Here is a 20,839-nt window from a genome sequence, read left to right on the forward strand (position 1 = left end):
GAGGATGCTCAAGTCCTTTATATAAAATGAAATTGTATTTGCATATATCCCATGTACGTACTCCCAAATACTTAGTCAACTCTGGATTTCTTGTAATACTTAATACAATGTAAATGCTCTGTGAATAGTTGTAGCACTGTATTGTTTAGAGAATAATGACAAGAAAAACAGTCTGTATATGTTCATTGTAGGTCCAATGACATTTTTCATTTGCAGTTGGTTGAATCCATAGATGAAAAACCCCCCGGATACGGAGGGCTGACTGTATTACACTTAACCCTCTAGATTCACTCTTCACCTTTTTCTACTCAGAAGAGCCCAGACAACACTTTCTTCACGAAGGCATTAAGAAATGAAGATTGTAGTTTTTCTCTGTGGGCCAGATATGACAATGAGGGATGCTGCTTCTGAATTTCAATGGGAAAAATAGGAGCCTGAAATAGTAGACAGAGGCCAGAGGGTGGTGCTTATCTTTCAGAGACAAGGATGCAATGACCAATAAGCCACAGGATGGAATGCTAAGCAGCATGTTTTGACCAATAGGGTTCTGTATGATGGCTACTTGATCACAGGTCTATAGGAAAAAATAGATGGACATCCTATCCTACATTGATTGTCCACTTTCCGCTGGACATAAAGGTGCTGCTTGACACAAAAAGACAAAAAAAAATTCTATGTTCACTGAGCCTAACTCAAATCGCTGTGGTGGGATTTATAGTTTCTTACCTGGTTTCCAGACTTAAAGCTCCTCAACTGAGGGGACATCAGGTTCCTATGAGGAAGTAACCTGAAACGTGGCCAAATTGTATACCATGACAGTTTCCCTAAGCCACTGCCAGAGGGATCTGAAGCAATTAAGTAGGGAGAATGTGTAAGGTGGGGTGGGGGAAGGGAAATACCCAGACTTTCTGGGGGGTTATTAGGAAGTGATTCTGAACCTTAAAAGCCTTCATAGTTTACTCGTGAAAGCTTATAGAAGTAAGATGAGAGAGAGATTTCTTTTTTTTTTTGAGATGGAGTCTCGCTTTGTCACCCAGGCTGGAGTGCAGTGATGCGATCTCGGCTCACTGCAACCTCCACTTCCTGGGTTCAGGCAATTCTCTTGCCTCAGCCTCCTGAGTAGCTCGGATTACAAGCACGTGCCACAAAACCCAACTAATTTTTGCATTTTTAGTAGAGATGGGTTTCACTATGTTGGTCAAGCTGGTCTCAAACTCCTCACCTCAAGTGATCCACCCGCCTTGGTCTCCCCAAGTGCTGGGATTACAGGTGTAAGCCACTGCACCTGACCTTTTTTTTTTTTTATTGAGACAGGTCTCACTCTGTCACCTAAGCTGGAGTGCAATGGCGTGATCCCAGCTCACTGCAACCTCCACATCCTGGGCTCAAATTATCCTCCTGCCTCAGCCTCCCAAGTAGCTGAGACCACAGATAGGCACCACCATGCCTGGCTAATTTTTGTATTTTGTTGCAGAGAAAGGGTTTCACCATGTTGCCCAGGCTGGTCTCTAACTCCTGGGCTTAAGCAACCTGCCTGCCTCAGCCTCTCAAACTCCTGGGATTACAGGTGTGAGCCACCACATCCAGCCCAGGAATAGATACATATGTAATAATCCTACAATGATTCTTATACCAATGGAATGAAAGCTATAGTAGGAAGAGCCAAGTGTAAGGAAGCCCCTGGAACTGTACACCTTCTTCTTCACTCCCAACAAGATAGCAAGTCTTATAGGGAGAATTGCAGAGATTAGCATTACCACAGAAAAATTGGAAGATATAGAAAAGGTGTCCTACCACCTCCCCATTTAACTCACCTGTCTGACTGGTGGAAAAGCTAAATAGGTCATGAAGAATTACAGTGGATTGTTGCAAACTTAATCAGGTGATGATGCAAATGTATTTCCAGACGTGATAACACAAATGTATTTCCAGACGTGATAACTTTATTGGAGCAAATCAGCATAGCCCATGGCACCTAGTATATAGCTATTGATCTGGTAGCTGTTTCTTTCTGTTCTAATCAGTAAGAAACATCAGAAGTAATTTGCTTTTTAAAAACAGGAACAATGTAAATTTATACTCTCTTGCCCTAGGACTATGTCAACTCTCTTACAATCTATCCTAACAGTCCTGAGAGTCCTGGATCATATTTATATTCCATAGAACACCATGCTCATCCAGTACATTGAAGACACAATGCAACAGGATTTGATTAACATGAGGTACCAAGCCAGAGAGTAGAAGATAAACACCAAAGCATTCATGGTGCTAACAACATTTCTAGAGGTCTAGTAGCATAAGGCATATTGGGATAGCTAAAGTTGTTTGCAAGTTATTGCATCTTGCACCACCTTACAAAAAGAAAGAAGTACAATTCTTGTTGGTCTTCTTTGTGTTTTGAAGGTAAAGTATGCCACATATTGTATAACTCAGAAGGCTGGACATTTTGAGTAGACAGAGCATGAAAGGGGTCCATCCTTGTCACTTGGGCATTATGACCCGGAAGACTCAAATGTGTTGGAAGTATCTGCAGCTGTATGAGACTCGTGGCAATCCCTGATAGGAGAATAACAGCACAGAAACTTAGGGATTTCTTTGTGAAAAGTAGTTTTTGCCTTGCTACTGGATTCCAGCAGACACAATGTGCCTGACTATGGGATGCCAAACGATTATGTTATTTGAGTTGCCCATCTTGAACTTTGTGATATATGATCAACTGAACCGTAAAATGAAACATAACAACGTTTTATTTTAGATGGAAATATATATGATATCGGGCTCCAGTAGGTCTGGAGGGTTTAGTTAGATTGTACTAGTAAGTGGTTTTGACTTCCATGTACTTCCTCTTGATGAGTATATGCCTGGCCCATGGATTTCTGTATGGTATTCTGGCATTGGCAGAAAGTAGACAATCAATGTACTACAACCCCACTCAAGGAGAACTTTAAGTGGAATTTCTGGTTGTCTATTTTGTGTGGAAGGAGATGATGGCCTGTGATACAGATCTACACTGACTCAGGGTTGGTACCAGATGGGTCACCTGGTCAGGGACTTGGAAATAATAAAACTGAAAGATTGGTGATAAGGAGGGTCTAGAAGACAGGTTATCTGTATAGTCTTCTCAGAATGGGACATAGTATGAAGACTTTTTTTTTCTCATGTAAATGCCTGGTAGAAGAAAACCAAAGTAGAGGAAATTCTCAATAATCAATATGGCTTCTTCTGAGAGTGACATTTAGCCTCTTTCCCTGGCCACCTTGGGGTTTGCCCAATGGTCCAGTATTTGAAGTGACAATGGTGGCAGGGATAGATGTTATTCAAGGACTCAACAACATGTTGTCTCCACTGCAAAGTTGACCTGGCTATTGCCATTATTATTATTTTTTGAGATGGAGTTTTGCTCTTGTTGCCCAGGCTGGAGTGCAATGGCACGATCTTGGCTCACTGCAACCTCTGCCTCCTGGGTTCAAGCGATACTCCTGTCTCAATCTCCCGAGTAGCTGGGATTATAGGCGCATGCCACCACTCCTGGCTAATTTTTGTATTTTTAGTAGAGCCGGGGTTTCATCATATTGGTCAGGCTGGCCTCAAATTCCTGACCTCAGGTGATCCGCCCACCTTGGCCTCCCAAAGTGTGGGATTGCAGGCGTGAGCCACCATGCCCAGCTGCTATTACCATTGTTAAGTGTCCAGATGGTCAGTAAGAGAGACTAACTTCGAGCCCCTTCTACAGCAAGACTCATCGGGGAAACCGGCATGTGTGTCTCACAAAAGCATGCTCCGAATTACAAAGAAGGACAAGCAGGGCGATGGTTGGAGTGTTAATGGAAAAACACAAACTCATCAGATAATGGGAACAATTCCATTCTTCCACTGTTGCTGCTGCTATTTTGCTTAATTCTCTTTACCAAAAGGATCAGTTGGAAAAGAAGGAAACTGTTATGATTCAGCAATTTCATCTGTGAGCTTTATCTCATTTCATTCTCATAACAACTCTCCATGCTAGGTCATAGCCCCATTACAGAAATGAAGACACAGGCGCAGAGAGATTAAGTTTCACATCGAAAGTCTCATGGATAATAAGATGTGATACCGAAGTTTGAACGCAGATCTGTTTATATGTATTGTACCATACTGCTTTTTAGGAAACTGTCTGCGATACTAAGATAGATCTCAGTGGGTATCTGCTGGCTACTGTGGAGGTCATTCTACCCTCGCACCTTTGCCAGGGACACTCGGGGAGGCAAACTGAAATTTTTCTTCTGTATCTGTCTTTCAGCTGCAGTCAATGGGGTGAGGATGAGCAGAACCCTGCTTGAAGAGAGGGAGGCAATAGGTGGCAGCTACATGCTCCTGGTAAGGCTCCTGAAGTACCCCAGGTTGGGAGGCATCTCAGGGCTCTTTTTCCTGGGTTGCATCTATAGAATCTCCATCAATGGATGGAGAGAAGTCTGAGTGTCATTGAGTCGAAGACCTGGGTCGAGCCACTTAGGAGAAGGTGAAGAGAAGGGGGTAGGAGCTACTTTGTAGGAGTGACCAAATCTGGGCTGGGAGCCCTTTAATTTAGGTGTATAGCTCTGCTCGATACACACCTAGTCCTGGTGACAAGCAAGGGTCATTTTCTGCATCCCCCTTTCCCACATTATATTTCACAGGAATGAGCTAATTCTCACATGACACCCACATGGCTCTTTTTCTGTTTCTTCCTCTTGGAGAGTGAGACCTCTCACTCTTGAAATCATTTCTAGAAACTGTTCTGAGACAACTTGTCTGATTCCTCCTAGACCCTCCGATGCCCCTCAGGCTGGGTTAGGTACCTCTTCTCTGTGGCTCCAGGGGCACCCTGTGCTTGGCCTTTTCATAGCACTTTTCACGTGTGCTGTGGGTTGAGTGTATCTATTTTACATTATTGTTGTGGGATAATACATGTAAAGTAATTGAGCTTGGTCTAGGGTTTTGTTATGGTGATTGTCTACTTGTCAGTCATGTTCATCGTAAGCTTTGAAGGAAGGGACTATATCTCTGATACCTTGCACTGCACCCAGGACATGAATATTCAGTAAAGTTCTGATGAAAGAATGAATGAATTGAATACAATGAGTTAAAGAGTAGCAAAGGTAGAGGATGAGTATGCTTTTCTTGAACCATTTAAATATATATAAATAATTAGCATACAATTCCTGAAAATTTCAGTGAGAAAAATTCTTTATTTAAAATAGGCTAGATTTTTTATACTAGATTAAATAAAATACTCTATAAATGAGACTTTTAAATTCAATTATACCAAACCCAGTAATACCAGTCAGGAGTTTTCCACCAATCCCCATTTAATAAAGTTTAAATGAATTAGCTTAGAATTATGAGGATATTTGCCTTTGCTTAGAGAAAAAAGCAGTGCCACATTTCCTGAATATAATAGTGTCATGCTAGTAAGAGAAATTCTGTAATGCTTAAGACAGCTAAGAAAAAGTGATGATTAAATGCTGAGACCCTTAGACCCTTGCTCTGATGTTATTAATAGTGTTTCTAAATCACAGAGACAATTGACAGATTTTATTTCAACAAGATATTGAAAGCAAGAAGGGGACCTACACTATTTCTAGCCACTTGTATTTATTAATATATGCTTAGCGCTTTTAATGCCTTTGCTGCAGAAGGGTAATAAGTGTTTTAGCAAAAAGGTACACTGTGGGGACAAAGCTGGGAAGCTTGTGCATACAGAAAGTAGCTAATATCTTAGAGCTGTCAGGGCTCTTGGAAATGCCACGCATCATACATCATCTCGGGCTCCTGGGCTCTGTTTCCTGGAATGGATGTTTGCAGAGAGTTTGGGGCCATTGTGGTATCCATGGTTATTTCATCCTGGAAATCCACGGATGTGGTCATGTCAGCATCGTAGGTCCTATAAACATCAGCTAATTCAGGGGTCATCAGTGGGTCAGCACCTGCTGGGGTGACGCTGGGGAGTCCCTTCATCTTCCCTGAAGGGCTCCTTGGCAGGCTGGGAACATCATCCTTAGGGAGAGCAAGGAGTCCTGCATGGGCAACAGGTTCTAGCTCTGTAAGGAAAGCTGGGTTTTCTGGATCGTCTGGGTTGGCCTCCGGCATAGGGGAGCCTTGTGCACCTCCTTCTCCCTTCTCAGGGCCTTTGGTCGCAGCCACTGGGGAGTCAAATTCCAGAGTGAAGTCACCGCCCATAGCTGGCTTGTGGGGCATTCCCCCCAAGCTGGACCTCATGCCTCCAAATCCTGGAAATATGGCTTCATAGGCCATTGGGTCTCCTCTCCCGCCCTGGAAAAAAGACATTCGTTAAAGATGCCATTATCACATGCTATTAACTATACCATGCAACTCTACCTGGTCGCATTCACCAAGGATCTCTAAAAAACTGGTAGAGAATAGGAAGTTGGCTGATAGCTTTGTGTAAGCTCATTTCTCACTAAACGGGCTTTGAAACATAATGAAGAGGATTCTGCACTTATCTGGGTGGATCTTGGCGTGATCTCCACAAGAGGGAGATAACAGGGCAGAAGCAAGACTTGAGGCAAAGTGAGTTTGAATTTAATTTTAAGAAAACGAGTAGGTGAAGTGAGTACTACCATCACAAAACAAATAAGAACTGAAACTCATAACTGCATTTGTTGAGGGAGAATCTTGTCAATGGCATTTTTCAGTGTACCCCAAATGAAGTTCCATGTACGTTTTTTTTTTTTTTTTTTTCTTTTAGGGGCCTCATTGTATGGCCCAGGCTACTGGTCCAGAACTCCTAGGCTCAAGTGATCTTCCTGCCTCAGCCTCCCTAGTAGCTGGGATTACAGGGGCGAGACACTGCACCCAGCTAAGACTTAAATTTTTTTAAAGCACAAAGTTTAAGAAAAAAATTTGGCTTCCATGGAGTAACTAAAATATTTTCTTCCTGTGGACAAACAGAATTCCAGAACTGACCATGTTTCTTTTTCTACCTTTGCTGCCAGAAATATGGGGTCCAAAATCTTAGGCTGTTTGTAGCAATTGAGCAGGACTGTGTGACTTGCATATCTGTATTCTGATTTTCTTGAAATTATGACTCATTTTAAATCCTACCTTCAACTTTTTGGTTATATTTATTGTGTGTTTTTCACAAGCTCTGCAAAATCTTTTGGGAATGAGGCAGAATAGAAATAATTAATATTATATGACAGCAATTAACACTTACTTGAATTTTGAACTTCCAGTGACTTGTATTGGTGTTATATAGATACAATACTCTTTCCTTCTCCTTTCTCCTGACTCTTCATTCTTTCTCAGCTTTCACATCATCTCCTCCAGGGATGATACTGTGAATCCCTGGACTGGGCTAACTGCCCTTCCTCTCTGACTCTTTCTCTGTAATAAAACTGTTATTGCTTTTATCCCACGATTTTGACATTAGATATCTGCCCTTGTACCTATCTTTTCCATTCAGTAGACTGTAAGTTCCTTGAAAACAAGATTTTTTTTTTTTAAAAATTTATTATTATTTTTTTTTTAGCAGGGTCTTGCTCTGTTGCCTAGGCTGGAGTGCAGCGGTGTGATCTCAGCTCATTGAAACCTCTGCCTCCCAGGTTCAAGTGACTCTCCTGCCTCAGCCTCCTGAGTAGCTGCAACTACAGGCTTGAGCCCCTAAACCCGGCTGATTTTTCTATTTTTAGTGGAGATGGGGTTTTACCATGTTGGCCAGGCTGGTCTCAAACTCCTGATCTCAGGTGATCCACCTGCCTTGACCTCCCAAAGTGCTGGGATTATAGGCGTGGCCACTGCGCCCAGCCGAAAACAAGAATCTTACCTCGTTTTGTTTATAGTATTTTCCTATGTGTGTGGCACATGGAAGGCACACAAAAATACTGATATGTAATTTTTCTTTCACAGATAATATGTGTGTTTGTTAACTCGAAAGAATCTGTAGTTGACAATGATTTGTTAATTCAATATAGCTTTTGTTTGTCTTGCCTTGTGCTCTAACAAATGTAACAGATAAAAAATTTCTTAGGAAAAGAGTTGTACGACTTTATTGATCTCAAATCCTAAACTTGCATGGATAATGATAACATAATACTAGTATATGCTCATTGACAATGCACGTTGACATTTAAAATAATCACATTTTAAACTTGGTTTTCTTTTGCTTTTTGATCTTTCAATTCTGAGATCTGAAGTACTTGTAATGCTGTTGAATTTGATGTTTTGAGGGACCAAATGGTCCGAGAAAGAACAAGAACTCTGTATGAACCACATGTATCTTTTTGGTTTGAAGTGTTTATAGTTCAACGACGGCCTTTCAAGTGGAGGTTTCTCCTCTGTTCATCTACAAGCAATGGGCAAAACTCTACGCTCAAGAATAGTTATCACCCAGAAATGAAAGACTACATAGGAAACATGATGAAATCTTTGGATACTGCTTCAGACTTAAGCTTAGTTTTTGGAGTGGAAAAATCTGAGTCCCATGCTCATTTGGTGACATTCATGGCAGACGTCTCTTGCAGCCAGTCATAAGTGACTGTTCTTCCCTGGCCACTATTTTAAGAAGAGTTAGAAGACATTACTCACTGCCATTTCTTCTGAACTCATGATGCCAAGTCTGGCAGGGGCATTCTGTTCAAAAAGAAATACTGCATCAAAGTACGAACCAGCTACCTTCTTATCTACTCAAGACAAAGTTAAAAGTTATTTAGTTTTCACTTAAACCTTAATATTAATGCTGTGTACAGAGGTAAAGTGGAGAGGTGAGTCATTATGGAATAAATGTAGTCAACTTGGATAATTCAGAGCTAAAATTTATTTTTTCTTTAATACCCTTGTGTGCGTGTGTGTGTGTGTGTGTGTGTGTGTAGCCAAGATTATCCAAATAGGAAACTTGCCTCCTTAATATTTCAGTTACTAATGTAGGCGTTCAGAGAATGTTTATTTGGAATCTCTTGTGTGAGACCTAGATTTTATAATTGTAGGTCTTAAGATAAAATTTAATTAAAAACAATACTTTTTATAGAATATGGACTTACCAGTTGATTTGCTCCAAAAGGCATGTAAAACATTCCTGGATAAAGCTAAATAAAATACAATCATTATCACAAAATGCATTTTCCAATGGAAAAACTTTTAAGTAAATTGCAAACAGAGATGTGGTATTAAAAAAAAACTTACTGGAGATTGTTTATTTTGTGGCATTGGTCCCCGAGAAATCAAACGCGCTATTTGGAAAATCTTTAAATGGTGGAAAACAGAATAAGTAATTCACATAGGCAAATCCCCATTATAGTAATTTTTGAGTCACATGAAATACATTTTCAGATGGATTAGTATAGAAATAAGTATTTAATATTTAAGAAAACAAAGGAATCCATTATACTTCATATTCATGGATTAATGGGACAATGAAAAAATTCACTCTTCTTTTTTGAAATATAGAGACAGTTTTTACGACAAAGTGTCTCATTGAGATCTGTACTTACTGATGGACCTTGTGGATCAGGAAAATCCAATCCTGGGAGCTATGTTACAGATAAATATTAAAATTATCAGTCAAAAAATGAACAAAATAGATAAAAGCAAATAAAAGATAGACAAAGTGAACAAATAAAATAAAAACAAAAAATAGAAGTGTCTCATTGAGATCTGTACTTACTGATGGACCTTGTGGATCAGGAAAATCCATTCTTGGGAGCTATATCATAGGTAAATATTAAAATTATCATAAAAATGAATAAAATAGATAAATACAAATACAAATTAAAAATAGACAAAGTGAACAAATAAAAAAAGTAAAATACAGAAAGTGTCTCTTTGAGATCTGTACTTACTGATGGACCTTGTGGATCAGGAAAATCCATTCTTGGGAGCTATATCATAGGTAAATATTAAAATTATCATAAAAATGAATAAAATAGATAAATACAAATACAAATTAAAAATAGACAAAGTGAACAAATAAAAAAAGTAAAATACAGAAAGTGTCTCATTGAGATCTGTACTTACTGGTGGACCTTGTGGATCAGCAACATCTGCTCCTGGGAGCTATATCACAGATAAATATTAAAATTATCAGTCAAAAAATTAACAAAATAGACAACAAGAAAATAAAAAAATAGACAAAATGACATTAAAAATGAAAAAATTGACGAAGTGAACTGATCACATGATTATCTTGTTTGCAATTACAGTAAAACAAAATGAGTTTCATTATTTTACTTTCTTTCAGTGTTTTGGGAGGTATGACCCGAGAGTTTGCAATGGTCTTTTACTAACATTACTCAAATGTACCAGCAGGGGAATGAGGTACATCTATCATGGCTTTGCTATCTCTTGCAGATTAGAAGTAATGAATTTTGGAACGGGAACATACCTGGTTGGTTTGAACCCTGGCTCTGCCACTTAGTTTTTGTGTACTCCTGGGCCAATTTTGTAACTTCTCAAAGTCTGTCTTCCTTTCTTTAAAAAGACTGATAATATGTATTTTTATAGGATTGTAGGCAGGATGGTATGGGGGAATGACACATGCCCACAACATACTGGTTACATGGTACCTTCCTTTTCTTTTACCCATTACACTTTTCTCTACATTATTACAAGACACTTTTTGCATAGTTGTCACCTTTCTGTCAGACAGATAATGGAAAATCCTACTTGTTATGCTGAGGGATCAATCACTTTTCTCAGTCTTTCCAACACCAAAAAAAAGACCAGTGATAGGAAACCTGGACTTCTCTGGGGTTTTATTCTATTTCCTATGGAAGTTTTCATCTTTTGCAACTAAGAAACCCAGTTTTATAGGCACAGGATCTTTTAGAATCCATGCCCTGTCTCTGATGGCAAAAGATAGGAATGGATATTTATGTTTTACTCAAAAAATAAATCTCAGATATGGAAGACTGATTAAGAATATATTTATATCATGTATTATGCCTGAAGGCTACGATTATTTAAAAGTGCCCTGCAAATTAGTTTTCTTCTATTAGGTTAGCTGGTGATTCTGATCTGACTTCAAGAGAAAGGAAGTACCTCAGGCTTTGGTGGCTTATCTGATGGTGCCACCTGCTGCTGAACCAGAGGCAGTTCTCCTTCCTGCAAGAGCAGCTGTCCCAGGTGAATTGGAGGCCGAAGTGCTTCTTTCTGTGCTGTGGCCTCGTCGGCGGTTGCAGCAGCGGCCTGGAGGAAAGGTTTCAGTCCTGGCTGTTGAGGCTTCAAGGATGGCTGTGATGGGAGAGGTGGGGGATGCACAGGCAAAGAATATTCATACTGCAGAGAAATTTGAAAAGAGTGTCAGGAAGGGATGGCTCATTAAACAACGGTGCCTAGAATTTCTAAACAAAGGGGCTTGGGGCACTTTCTATCTGGAAGGGAGGCTAGGGGACTTGTCTTGAAGTTGAGTTTACATAGGAAGCACCAGTTAGTGTTAATGTTGTTTGGGGAGGTCTTGCGTGTGCCTCCCCTACCTGCTTTGGGACCACCATTGCTCATGAAGGTGAAGCTACATGAACCTCCTGGTAGGATGAGACATGTCCTTCTCTAAGTTCTCATAGCTGTCTGTATGTATCTGTATCTTTATTTTACCACTTTCTCATTGGATGGTAATTATTTGTTATAAATCTTTGTCCCCCAGTCAACGGAGAGAGAATGATATGTCTTGTTTCTCTTTATAGCCCCTGTACATAACATAGCTCCTAACAAGTGCCTGGCCCATGGTGAGTACCTAGTATATTTTTCAAATTAATGAAAGCATAAAGCATAATTAATTAAAATGCCAATCAAATTCTTGCAACATGGAAATTCACTTTGGAAACAAGGGAAGAAACAGTCACCATTAACATAATTTATTGTCCTACTAAATGGGACCTCGTGGTAATGCTCCTGCTGTGGAAGACCACCTGGAACTAAAATTCCCTGTTAATCTTGGTTCTGAGTCCATATATTAAATGAAAAAATTCCCTGTTAAAATCACCATGTTTTGTTGCTTCTTCTAGAAATTACTTGTGGCGAATGGCTCCCTATTGTTTGTAGAATGATTGCAAACTCCTCAGACCAGCAAGGAAGTCTCACAACAATTCGGGGCTCTGCTTTGCCTCTCCAGTCCTCACCCCTCTCTGAGCTCACATCTCACAATTCAGCACTTTGAAATATGTTGTCTTGTCCTATCTGAAATTTCACAATCCTTGGAGCCATTCGTAAATGTCTTCACTTTTACTACCAAATCCCAATTTGGTTTATGTATTTATTAGGCACCTAATCAATAATGGTTAACAGATTGATATATTTATTGACTTCTGTAGGGTTCATGATGTTTTATTTTTTTAAATTTCTTAATTTTTTTTTGAGACAGAGTTTCACTCTATTGCCCAGGTTGGAGTGCAGTGGCACAATCTCGGCTCACTGCAGCCTCTGCCTCCTGGGTTCAAGCGATTCTCCTGCCTCAGCCTCCCGAGAGTAGCTGAGATTACAGGTGCCTGCCGCCATGCCCGGCTAATTTTTGTATTTTTAGTAGAGACGGGGTTTCACCATGTTGGCCAGGCTGGTCTTGAACTCCTCACCTCAAGTGATCCATCCACCTTGGCCTCCCAAAGTGCTGGGATTACAGGCATGAGCCATCGCACCTGGCTATGGTGTTTTAACCAGGATTATTGTCATCATTTGAAATTAGCCTTTGAGTAATTATTTAGGAAATCTTGATTCAAATGAAAATTGTCCAGGGTGTAGCCTGCTTCGATTTTTGAGGATTGTTTGCTGATATCTTTAACATAGGTCTCATATTTTGGAGGCTGTATCTTCCTATTTTAAATAAATATGCAAATAGTTTCAAATTTAAAAATATTTCTTAAACACTAAAAGCAGTTATAGGCTTTGATTTATTTGGCACGAGAATAATTTTTTGTTAATGCTAGGACTTGGCTATTGCTAATTTATCACAACTCAAGGAAGGCAAGTAAGAAGAGGTTTTAAAGCCTGAGGTTTCAAACATATTGATGCTATTCACTCACCTGTTGAGTTTCATGTTCCCTTGGCCTCATCCATGGAGGAGAGGAATGTGGTGGGAGGAGACCGTGCATCCACAAAGAATTAAGTGATTTCCCAAAGCCAAATCTAGAATACTAAAGACATGGATAAAAAAAGGCATGCTTATATTTAAATGTTAAATATAACATTGGTTATATTTGGTTTTCTTTTCTTTTCTTTTTTTTTTTTTGAGATGGAAACTCGCTCTGTCACCAGGCTGGAGTGCAGTGGGCGATCTTGGCTCACAGCATCCGCCTCCTGGGTTCAAGCAATTCTCCTGCCTCAGCCTCCTGTGTAGCTGGGACTACAGGCACGCACCATCACGCCCAGCTAATTTTTGTATTTTTAGTAGAGACGGGGTTTCACCATGTTGGCCAGGATGGTCTTGGTCTCTTGACCTCATGATCCGCCCGCCTCGGCCTCCCAAAGTGCTGGAATTACAGGCATGAGCCACTGCGCCCAGCCTGGATTTCATTTTCTAAAAAATCAACAGATAGTGTAAATATAGCAAAAGCAAAAGTGGTGTTGCTTAATTTAAAATGGATAGGTATGGTTGGACATGGTGGCTCATGCTTCTAATCCCAGCACTTTGGGAGGCTGAGGTGGGTGGATCACCTGAGGTCATGAGTTCGAGATCAGCCTAGCAACATGGTGAAATCCCGTCTCTACTAAAAAATACAAAAATTAGCCTGGCATGGTGGCAGATGCCTGTGATCCCAGCTACTCGGGAGGCTGTGACAGGAGAATAGCTTGAACCCAGGAGGCGGAGGTTGCAGTGAGCTGAGATCGCACCACTGCACTTCAGCCTGGGCCACAGAGTGATACTCTGTCTAAATAAATAAATAATAAATAAAAATAAATCAAATGGATAGGTAAACTCTTCCTTTCAATGAACTTAAATTTCATTTTGAGCTAGTCTGCAATATTTCCATAAACTTGTTTGAGATTTAGATTTTTTAAGCACTTACGTTTTGTGCCATATAATAAAATTAATACTGCACAAAAATATTCTTTTTTTAACTAAATAAAATTCAATACTATTTTTATTTTTCCCTGTCACTCTATCTTATTTTGTTTTAGGCTCTCATTCACTTCTTGGTTCTTCCAATATTTAGTATATTGTCTATTCATAAATAAATTTAATGAATTATAATGCTGCTGCTAATATTAACACTAGCACCACCATGAATACTTGCAATAAGAAATATGATTACCTGAGAAAGTGTGTTTAATCCTTGCAGACTTCCCAACTGTCTCATTGTCTATCAAGAAAAAAGTGGGTTACTGTTTATCACATATGCTGTGTTTGACACAACTGATTTCTCGTGATATTTGACATTATCAACACAAAGTTTGATGTGGATCAGTTTAACAAAATGAAAGTAGACACAAATCATCATCGAAAGGTGGAAATATTAAATTTGGTTCTGCCATTGTTATTATTACTGCTATTAAAATAATGCAGTTGCTTTTATCATTAATTAAAGGAGAAAAAGTATTATTTAAGTGGAGGTTACATTGAAACATGGGAAAATAGCTCATTCCACTGAAATATAAATGTAATTGTGAGGAATTTGCTTCATTGACTCTTTTCTCCCCATTTATTTTACTTTGCCCCTTACAAGTTCAGCCAGAAGAGGAATTTGAAACAAACAAATAAATAAAACTTTTACCTCTTTCTCAAACAATAAATCTTTCAAAATATTAAATATAGAGACTATTGAAAGAAATGTTAAGTATCTGGATAGATTATCGAGAATTCCACCATTTCAACAGAAAGTCAATTTCACTTTTTTCATGGGAAGAGATTCAGAACGCTTTGGATTGAGTTTAAGCTAAAAAAGAAAAACAACCCTCAGTGTAATTAGCTTCCATGTGAAGTAAGCGTCTAGCTCAAATAGGTATTGATTGCCCCCAGCTTACCATGACACACGGGAATTTCACAAGACCTTGTGAAAAATTTTTAATCTTATAAATATCTTTCTATATATAACTGTCAATATTTTTCATTGACATGACCAAAATTTCTGTTTTGCTGGGGTTTTCTAAACAGAATATATATTACATGAGAACTGCAATAAGACAAATACACTGTACAACTTATACAGGAAGTATCATAGTACAATGTTAATGCTATTTTCCAGACTTATAAAAAATTAAATTTTGTACAGGTACATTTATTTCATGAGAACTTTGTCATGTAAGATAGTATAAGGAGCAGGACTAAAAGTAAACTGTGAGTAAAGAGCAATGTATTTTAATTAATGTAGTAATTTTATTAATATGTATATTCTATATAAGGCATTAAGTATTAATATTGCTTTTGTTTGCATAGAAATAATGTTCTAAAAAGTAAAACACCTGAGAGTTTAAAATTGCAGTAGAATTATAAGACAAAACTCTAGTAAATGTCATAATTTTTCTAGCACTCCTCAGGATAACAGCCACAAACTTCTGGCTAGGAAAACTGAGAAACACACCACCATATTTCTCCTGTATCACAAATATACCAATGTAAAGTTAATATGTAAAAAACTCTGGCAATACATACCTCAAGGCTCAAACTAGCCATACCCGGTGTTCCAGTTTGCTGAGGAAAGAACTGAATGAAAATAAGAATAATTTTGAGTCTCATTGGTACAAAACTTCCTTCAATGCCCATTGGGCATAGGATATTGCTCCAGTACATAAGGGCTACCTGAGGGGCCACCATTTTGGTTTATTATGCAAATAACTTGAGTGCTTGGGCAGAATGAAGAAGAGCATAAGTTATTTGGGAGAATCAACACAGTATTTGAAAATTTTGCTCCCACCTGCATCATCTATCCTTTGTCTGCATCTTAATGCTTCGTTGCTTTAAAAGCAAAATATGATTTAAAGTTACACACAAGGAGAAGTAGAATAAAGCAACAAAATAGAAAACTACTAGTACTTTATATTCTTAAAAAATTACCACAGAAAAAAGTAAAGGGGACAAACTCAAGCTGAATTTTCATGTGCTTTTGACAAATCTACATGATTTTGGTTTACCAGATGTGGCATGGGATCATGACATTCAGAAAAATCATATGCAAAATCTAACTTGATTCCTATTCAAAGGACTTCAGCAAATTCTCTACGATTTTTAGTGAAAGATTATTTTATGTATAAACCTACTATATTTTGGGATCATATCAAAGATTTTTTTTCCTTTAATAAAAAGCATTCTAGCACAAAATACTATTATACTTAACGTGTTCACTTAAAAGTTGTTCAAAAATATACCTATCTATACAATTAATTTTTTAAAATGTAAGATATTTTCCTTTCCTTTTTTTTTTTTTTCCCAAGACTAAGTTTCACTCTATCACCCAGGCTGGAGTGCAGTAGCGTGATCTCGGCTCACTGCAACCTCTGCCTGCCGGGTCCAAGCAATTCTCCTCCCATGTAGCTGGGATTACAGGTGTGCGCCACCAAGTCTGGCTAATTTTTGTATTTTTAGTAGAGATAGAGTTTCACCATGTTAGCCAGGCTGGTCTTGAACTCCTGAGCTCAAGTGATCCACCCACCTCGGCCTCCCAAAGTGCTGGGATTACAGACATGAGCCACTGCACCTGGCTTCCTTTTTTTAAAAAATAGAGATGGGGGTCTCACTATGTTGCCCAGGCTTGTCTTGAACTCCTGAGCTCAAGTAATCCTCCTGCCTTAGCCTCCCAAAGTGCTGGGATGATAGGCATGAGTCACCATGACCAGCCTTTTCCATTTTTTTTTTTTTTTGTTGTTGTTAAAGATATTTTTCTTTCGAAACCAAGCCTTATTACTTTACACAAATACCAGTAGAAAACATGGAGAATGGAAGAGTAGGAATTAGAGTAAATTGGATTTTGAGAGTCTCTGGTTCTTCGGATACTCTCACTTTCTAAGACCAAGGGGTTGTAATGCCATCTTTCCTTCAGTTATACCACAAGGATTTATGGAATGTTTACTAAACATATTGGTATTATTTTTCCTTTATGAGTAAGAAGTTAAAGAATTACACCCCCTACTTTTTCACCCCCAACCTTTTTCATATAAGTAAAATCCCACCTTCTGGGTCATGGTGAGAATTTCCTTAAATAATTCAGTTTTGGACAAGAATGGAGGGAAAGGGCCAGGCACGGAGGCTCACGCCTGTAATCCCAGCACTTTGGGAGGCTGAGGTGGGCAGATCATGAGGTCAGGAATTTGAGAACAGCCTGGCCAACATGGCGAAACCCTGTCTCTGCTAAACATAAAAAAATTAGCTGGGTGTGGTGGTGGGCACCTGTAATCCCAGCTACTTGGGAGGCCGAGGCAGGAGAATCGCTTGAACCCAGGAGGAGGAGGTGGCAGTGAGCTGAGATCTCAGCATTGAACTCCAGCCTGGGTAACAAAGCCAGATTGTTTCAAAAAAAAAAAAAAAAAAAAAAAAAAAAAAAAAAAAAAAAGAATAGAGGGAAAGGCATTATAAATGTGTAGCAAATACTCTGGGTAGGAAAGAGGTTAGCTGTATAGACAGGAAGGGTGATTGTGCATGTACGTGTGTATGTGGTGGGTAGCTTGTTAAGAATTTGGGGGAATTGTGAGAGCGGGACTTTCCTCCCCACTATTTGCCAGTGCATAAATAACACATCTTGGATTGAACCACAGAACAAAGTGTACTTTGCTTTCCATCTGCTCTAAGTCATGAATTAAAGAATATTTACACGAATGTATACAGATAGGGGATACATTTCTCATGCAGAATTAACAGGAGAAGAACATCTGATCTGACAAGCAATTGGTTGGCAATAATAAGCAATTGTTCTGTTCCTCAGAGCGGACCCAGTTGATTCAGGTGTGGATCATTACAGGTTCAAAGAACACCAATGTGTTAGACCGATGGTGAACGACTGAGGCTGATCTCAACGTCAGTATCATACAAAGGTAAGCTAGGGTGGCACCCTCAAGTTTTCTTTCATTTAAAATTCACCTTGTGTGATGAAACAGGGACTCTATTTTTATTTGTGGAATTAAGGTTTTCATCATTAGAATCAGGTTTCATCCTCTTTCTCCATTTCCATTCTCTTTCACTAAAACACTTTAAGAAAACCAAATAGCTAACCTTTTCTTTCAGGGCATTAAAATATTCTAAAGTTCATTTGAGGCCAACTATGAGCTCCTGGAGGTAAGAGATCATGTCTTATTTAGTTTAATTTTTCCAATGCCCAGCACATTGCTGGATGCATGGCGGCTGCTCAGTATATATTTGCTAAATGCATATAGCAGCCAAATAAAGTTTTTGTGATAACAGAATTGCATGCTGTTGGCTGGAGTAGTTCAGTGTTCAAAAGATTGTGTTTGTATGAGATCATTTCAATATATACTAGAATGGATCAGGTGTGGGACTGTAATACACAGTTAGCCCCATCACTATGATATGTTTTGATTTATGAAACTTCAGCTCTCAGTCACACAATTTTTGCTTACAAGGTAAATTTGCTAGTTAATTACTAGCTTCAAATAGAATTATCTAGCTGAGTTTTGTAACCATAGAAATTTGGAGATGGTTCTTTTTGAAATGAAGAAAATGTACTTTTCTTTTTCAGAGAAATTTCCTCTTTCCATTTCAACTTTATACTGATAGCAAGAAGTTGATAATAAAATTTCGCCATGCATTGTACAGACTAAGTCTTTTAACTTTGAATGAGTGGAATAAGATCTAGAAATTGTTTTGGGACTATTTTAAATAACTTTTCAGTAGAAATATCATAAGCCTCACTTACTGCTTTTTTTTTTTTTTTTTTTTTTTGAGATGGAGTCTCACTGTGTCGCCCAGGCTGGAGTGCAGTGATGCAATCTTGGCTTACTGCAACCTCCACCTCCCGGGTTCAAGCAATGCTCCTGCCTCAGCCTCCCAAGTAGCTGGGATTACAGGTGCACACCACTATGCCCGGCTAACTTTTGTATTTTTAGTAGAGACAGGGTTTCGCATGTTGGCTAGGCTGATCTTGAGCTCCTCACCTCAGGTGATCCGCCTGCCTCAGCCTCCCAAAGTACTGGGATTACAGGGGTGAGCCACCAAGTCCAGCTATCACTTACCGCTTTTGGATTGCAAGACTGACATCTGAGCGACTATGGCTTTTGACTCAATGGGACTACACCACTGGATTACATCAAGTGAGTCTATGTGTGGACTCTCAGTCCAAATACCTTCAGCGTTGTCTGGAGTCCAACAATCAAGAACCTCTTCTGGGACACACTCTAAAGACTGACTTACCGGCACTGCAAAACTCATTTCCAGGAGGCATAGGATCAGTATCAGGTCCTTCATTTTGAAAAGTGGAATCTAAAACGTAATTAAGTTGGAGAATTAAATCAGATTAATTTTTATTCAGAATGGTTAAAAGGCAATTTTTGAAAATGAGCCTGAGTCTCTGCTCTTCCAAAAACAACCAGGATAAAGGTTAGAAGAACAAAATAAAAAACTTACTTGTATGTAGTAGTTTCTGAAATAAATTGACAAGCAATTAAAAAATATCTAAGCACTTTTTAAATGGATCTACAGCCTGAATAAATATGTAGGAACAACCTCCATCAATATCCTATAAGTGCTATGTTTCATTTCATAAAGTGAATTATGAATTTAAAATCCTTCCCACTAAGTAAAATATTGGTCTACCAGGTATTATTCACAGAAGTTTATACTTTGCTTACCCTTTGGGATACATTTTGAAATGCATGTGAAATGTAATGCACCTAACAGTCATTTTATAACAAACCTTTATTTGCAGGAATAGAGGGTATATCATCGCATGTTTAGTTTAGGTAATGTACGTAACCATTCCAAAACTTATCTTTTCAAATGAGAGTAAATTGGCTATGTTAATTTCCTTTGATGTTAGTGGAAAATATGTTTCAAATTTAGCTTTCCTCTTCCTAAAATGAATTATCTTTTAAAATTTATTCTATAAATTCAAAAAGCTCTTTATTCTTACATGAATAGAGATCTGAATAGCCAAGAAATTTACTCATCTTCTAATATTACAAAAAATTAGGCAGTATAATAAAAAATAGTTAAAAAAATACAGTCTATAGATAAAAGTCTTTTTTTTTTCTTAGTTGAATGGGTGTTAGGCATGTCATCTCTTAACATGCTAATGGATTACAACAAGCAATAATTCAGCTACGGGTGACAAATGAAGATAAATCCTCTTTATAAAAGCTGTCTGGAGATAGGAAAAAAAGAATTTACAGGAAACACATGGAAATCATAAAATCCCATTTTACCTTAGATGCTGACATGCACTGTGCTCTCAGGGCCTGATGATGCCAACCAAGATAGTTCTAAGAAAAGAAGATTAAAATTTTTTTCAGGACTGTGCGTGGGACTTGCTCTGTACCTCTCATTCAGGGAAGATTAGAAACCTTTATTTAAAGTGCCAATCCACCAATCAAAGTGAAGCAAAATGGCTGGGGGGCGGGGCGGGGAGGTTGGCGGGGCGGGAATCTCTGCTCCTGCAATTAGTCCACAACCTTTTATTGCATGCAGGGACATTGGCCCAGTAGGGTCTCATTATTTTTAATTGTACTGCAGCCCCTGTACTTATTCAGAGAACTTGATAGCAGGGAAGGCAGTAAAGGAATAATGGACATAGGCTCTGAAGACAATTATTTTGGTGAGCTGGGGGAAATATATGTAAAATAGATGCAAAACAAACCATTATCTGTTTTGTGCTGGTTTTATCTGCAGATAAAGCTAGTGACCCAATGCTAGCATTATTCAGATGTTCACCCTCCTGTTTGTTGCAGTAAAAGTAACTACCCTCCTTCCCCCTCAGCACACACAGAGTCTGAAAGA

General features: G+C 38.8%; 1 protein-coding gene across 6 annotated transcripts; it reads right to left on the bottom strand.

Moving 5' to 3' along the window:
* Window positions 1–5,539: 5,539 nt before the first annotated feature.
* On the bottom strand, window positions 5,540–20,316 carry AMBN (ameloblastin). Of its 6 annotated transcripts, none has more exons than XM_045392525.3 (14): window positions 20,269–20,316; window positions 19,259–19,327; window positions 15,554–15,604; window positions 14,217–14,264; window positions 12,987–13,097; window positions 11,014–11,205; window positions 9,991–10,029; window positions 9,816–9,854; window positions 9,641–9,679; window positions 9,468–9,506; window positions 9,160–9,219; window positions 9,018–9,062; window positions 8,566–8,610; window positions 5,540–6,291 (listed from the first exon to the last, which is right to left on the bottom strand). In XM_045392525.3, exons 1-14 carry the CDS (start codon window positions 20,281–20,283, stop codon window positions 5,746–5,748), a joined length of 1,338 nt encoding a protein of 445 aa, XP_045248460.2. In that variant the 5' UTR covers window positions 20,284–20,316; the 3' UTR covers window positions 5,540–5,745. The 6 variants fall into 6 exon arrangements, with proteins under 6 accessions (XP_045248460.2, XP_045248459.2, XP_015305593.3 ...); XM_045392524.3 differs by having other exon boundaries at window positions 11,014–11,250; XM_074039906.1 differs by having other exon boundaries at window positions 6,198–6,291; window positions 9,018–9,052; window positions 11,014–11,250.
* Window positions 20,317–20,839: the final 523 nt, after the last annotated feature.

Source organism: Macaca fascicularis, chromosome 5 (genome assembly GCF_037993035.2).
Source record: "Macaca fascicularis isolate 582-1 chromosome 5, T2T-MFA8v1.1".
NCBI classification, from domain to species: Eukaryota; Metazoa; Chordata; class Mammalia; order Primates; family Cercopithecidae; genus Macaca; species Macaca fascicularis.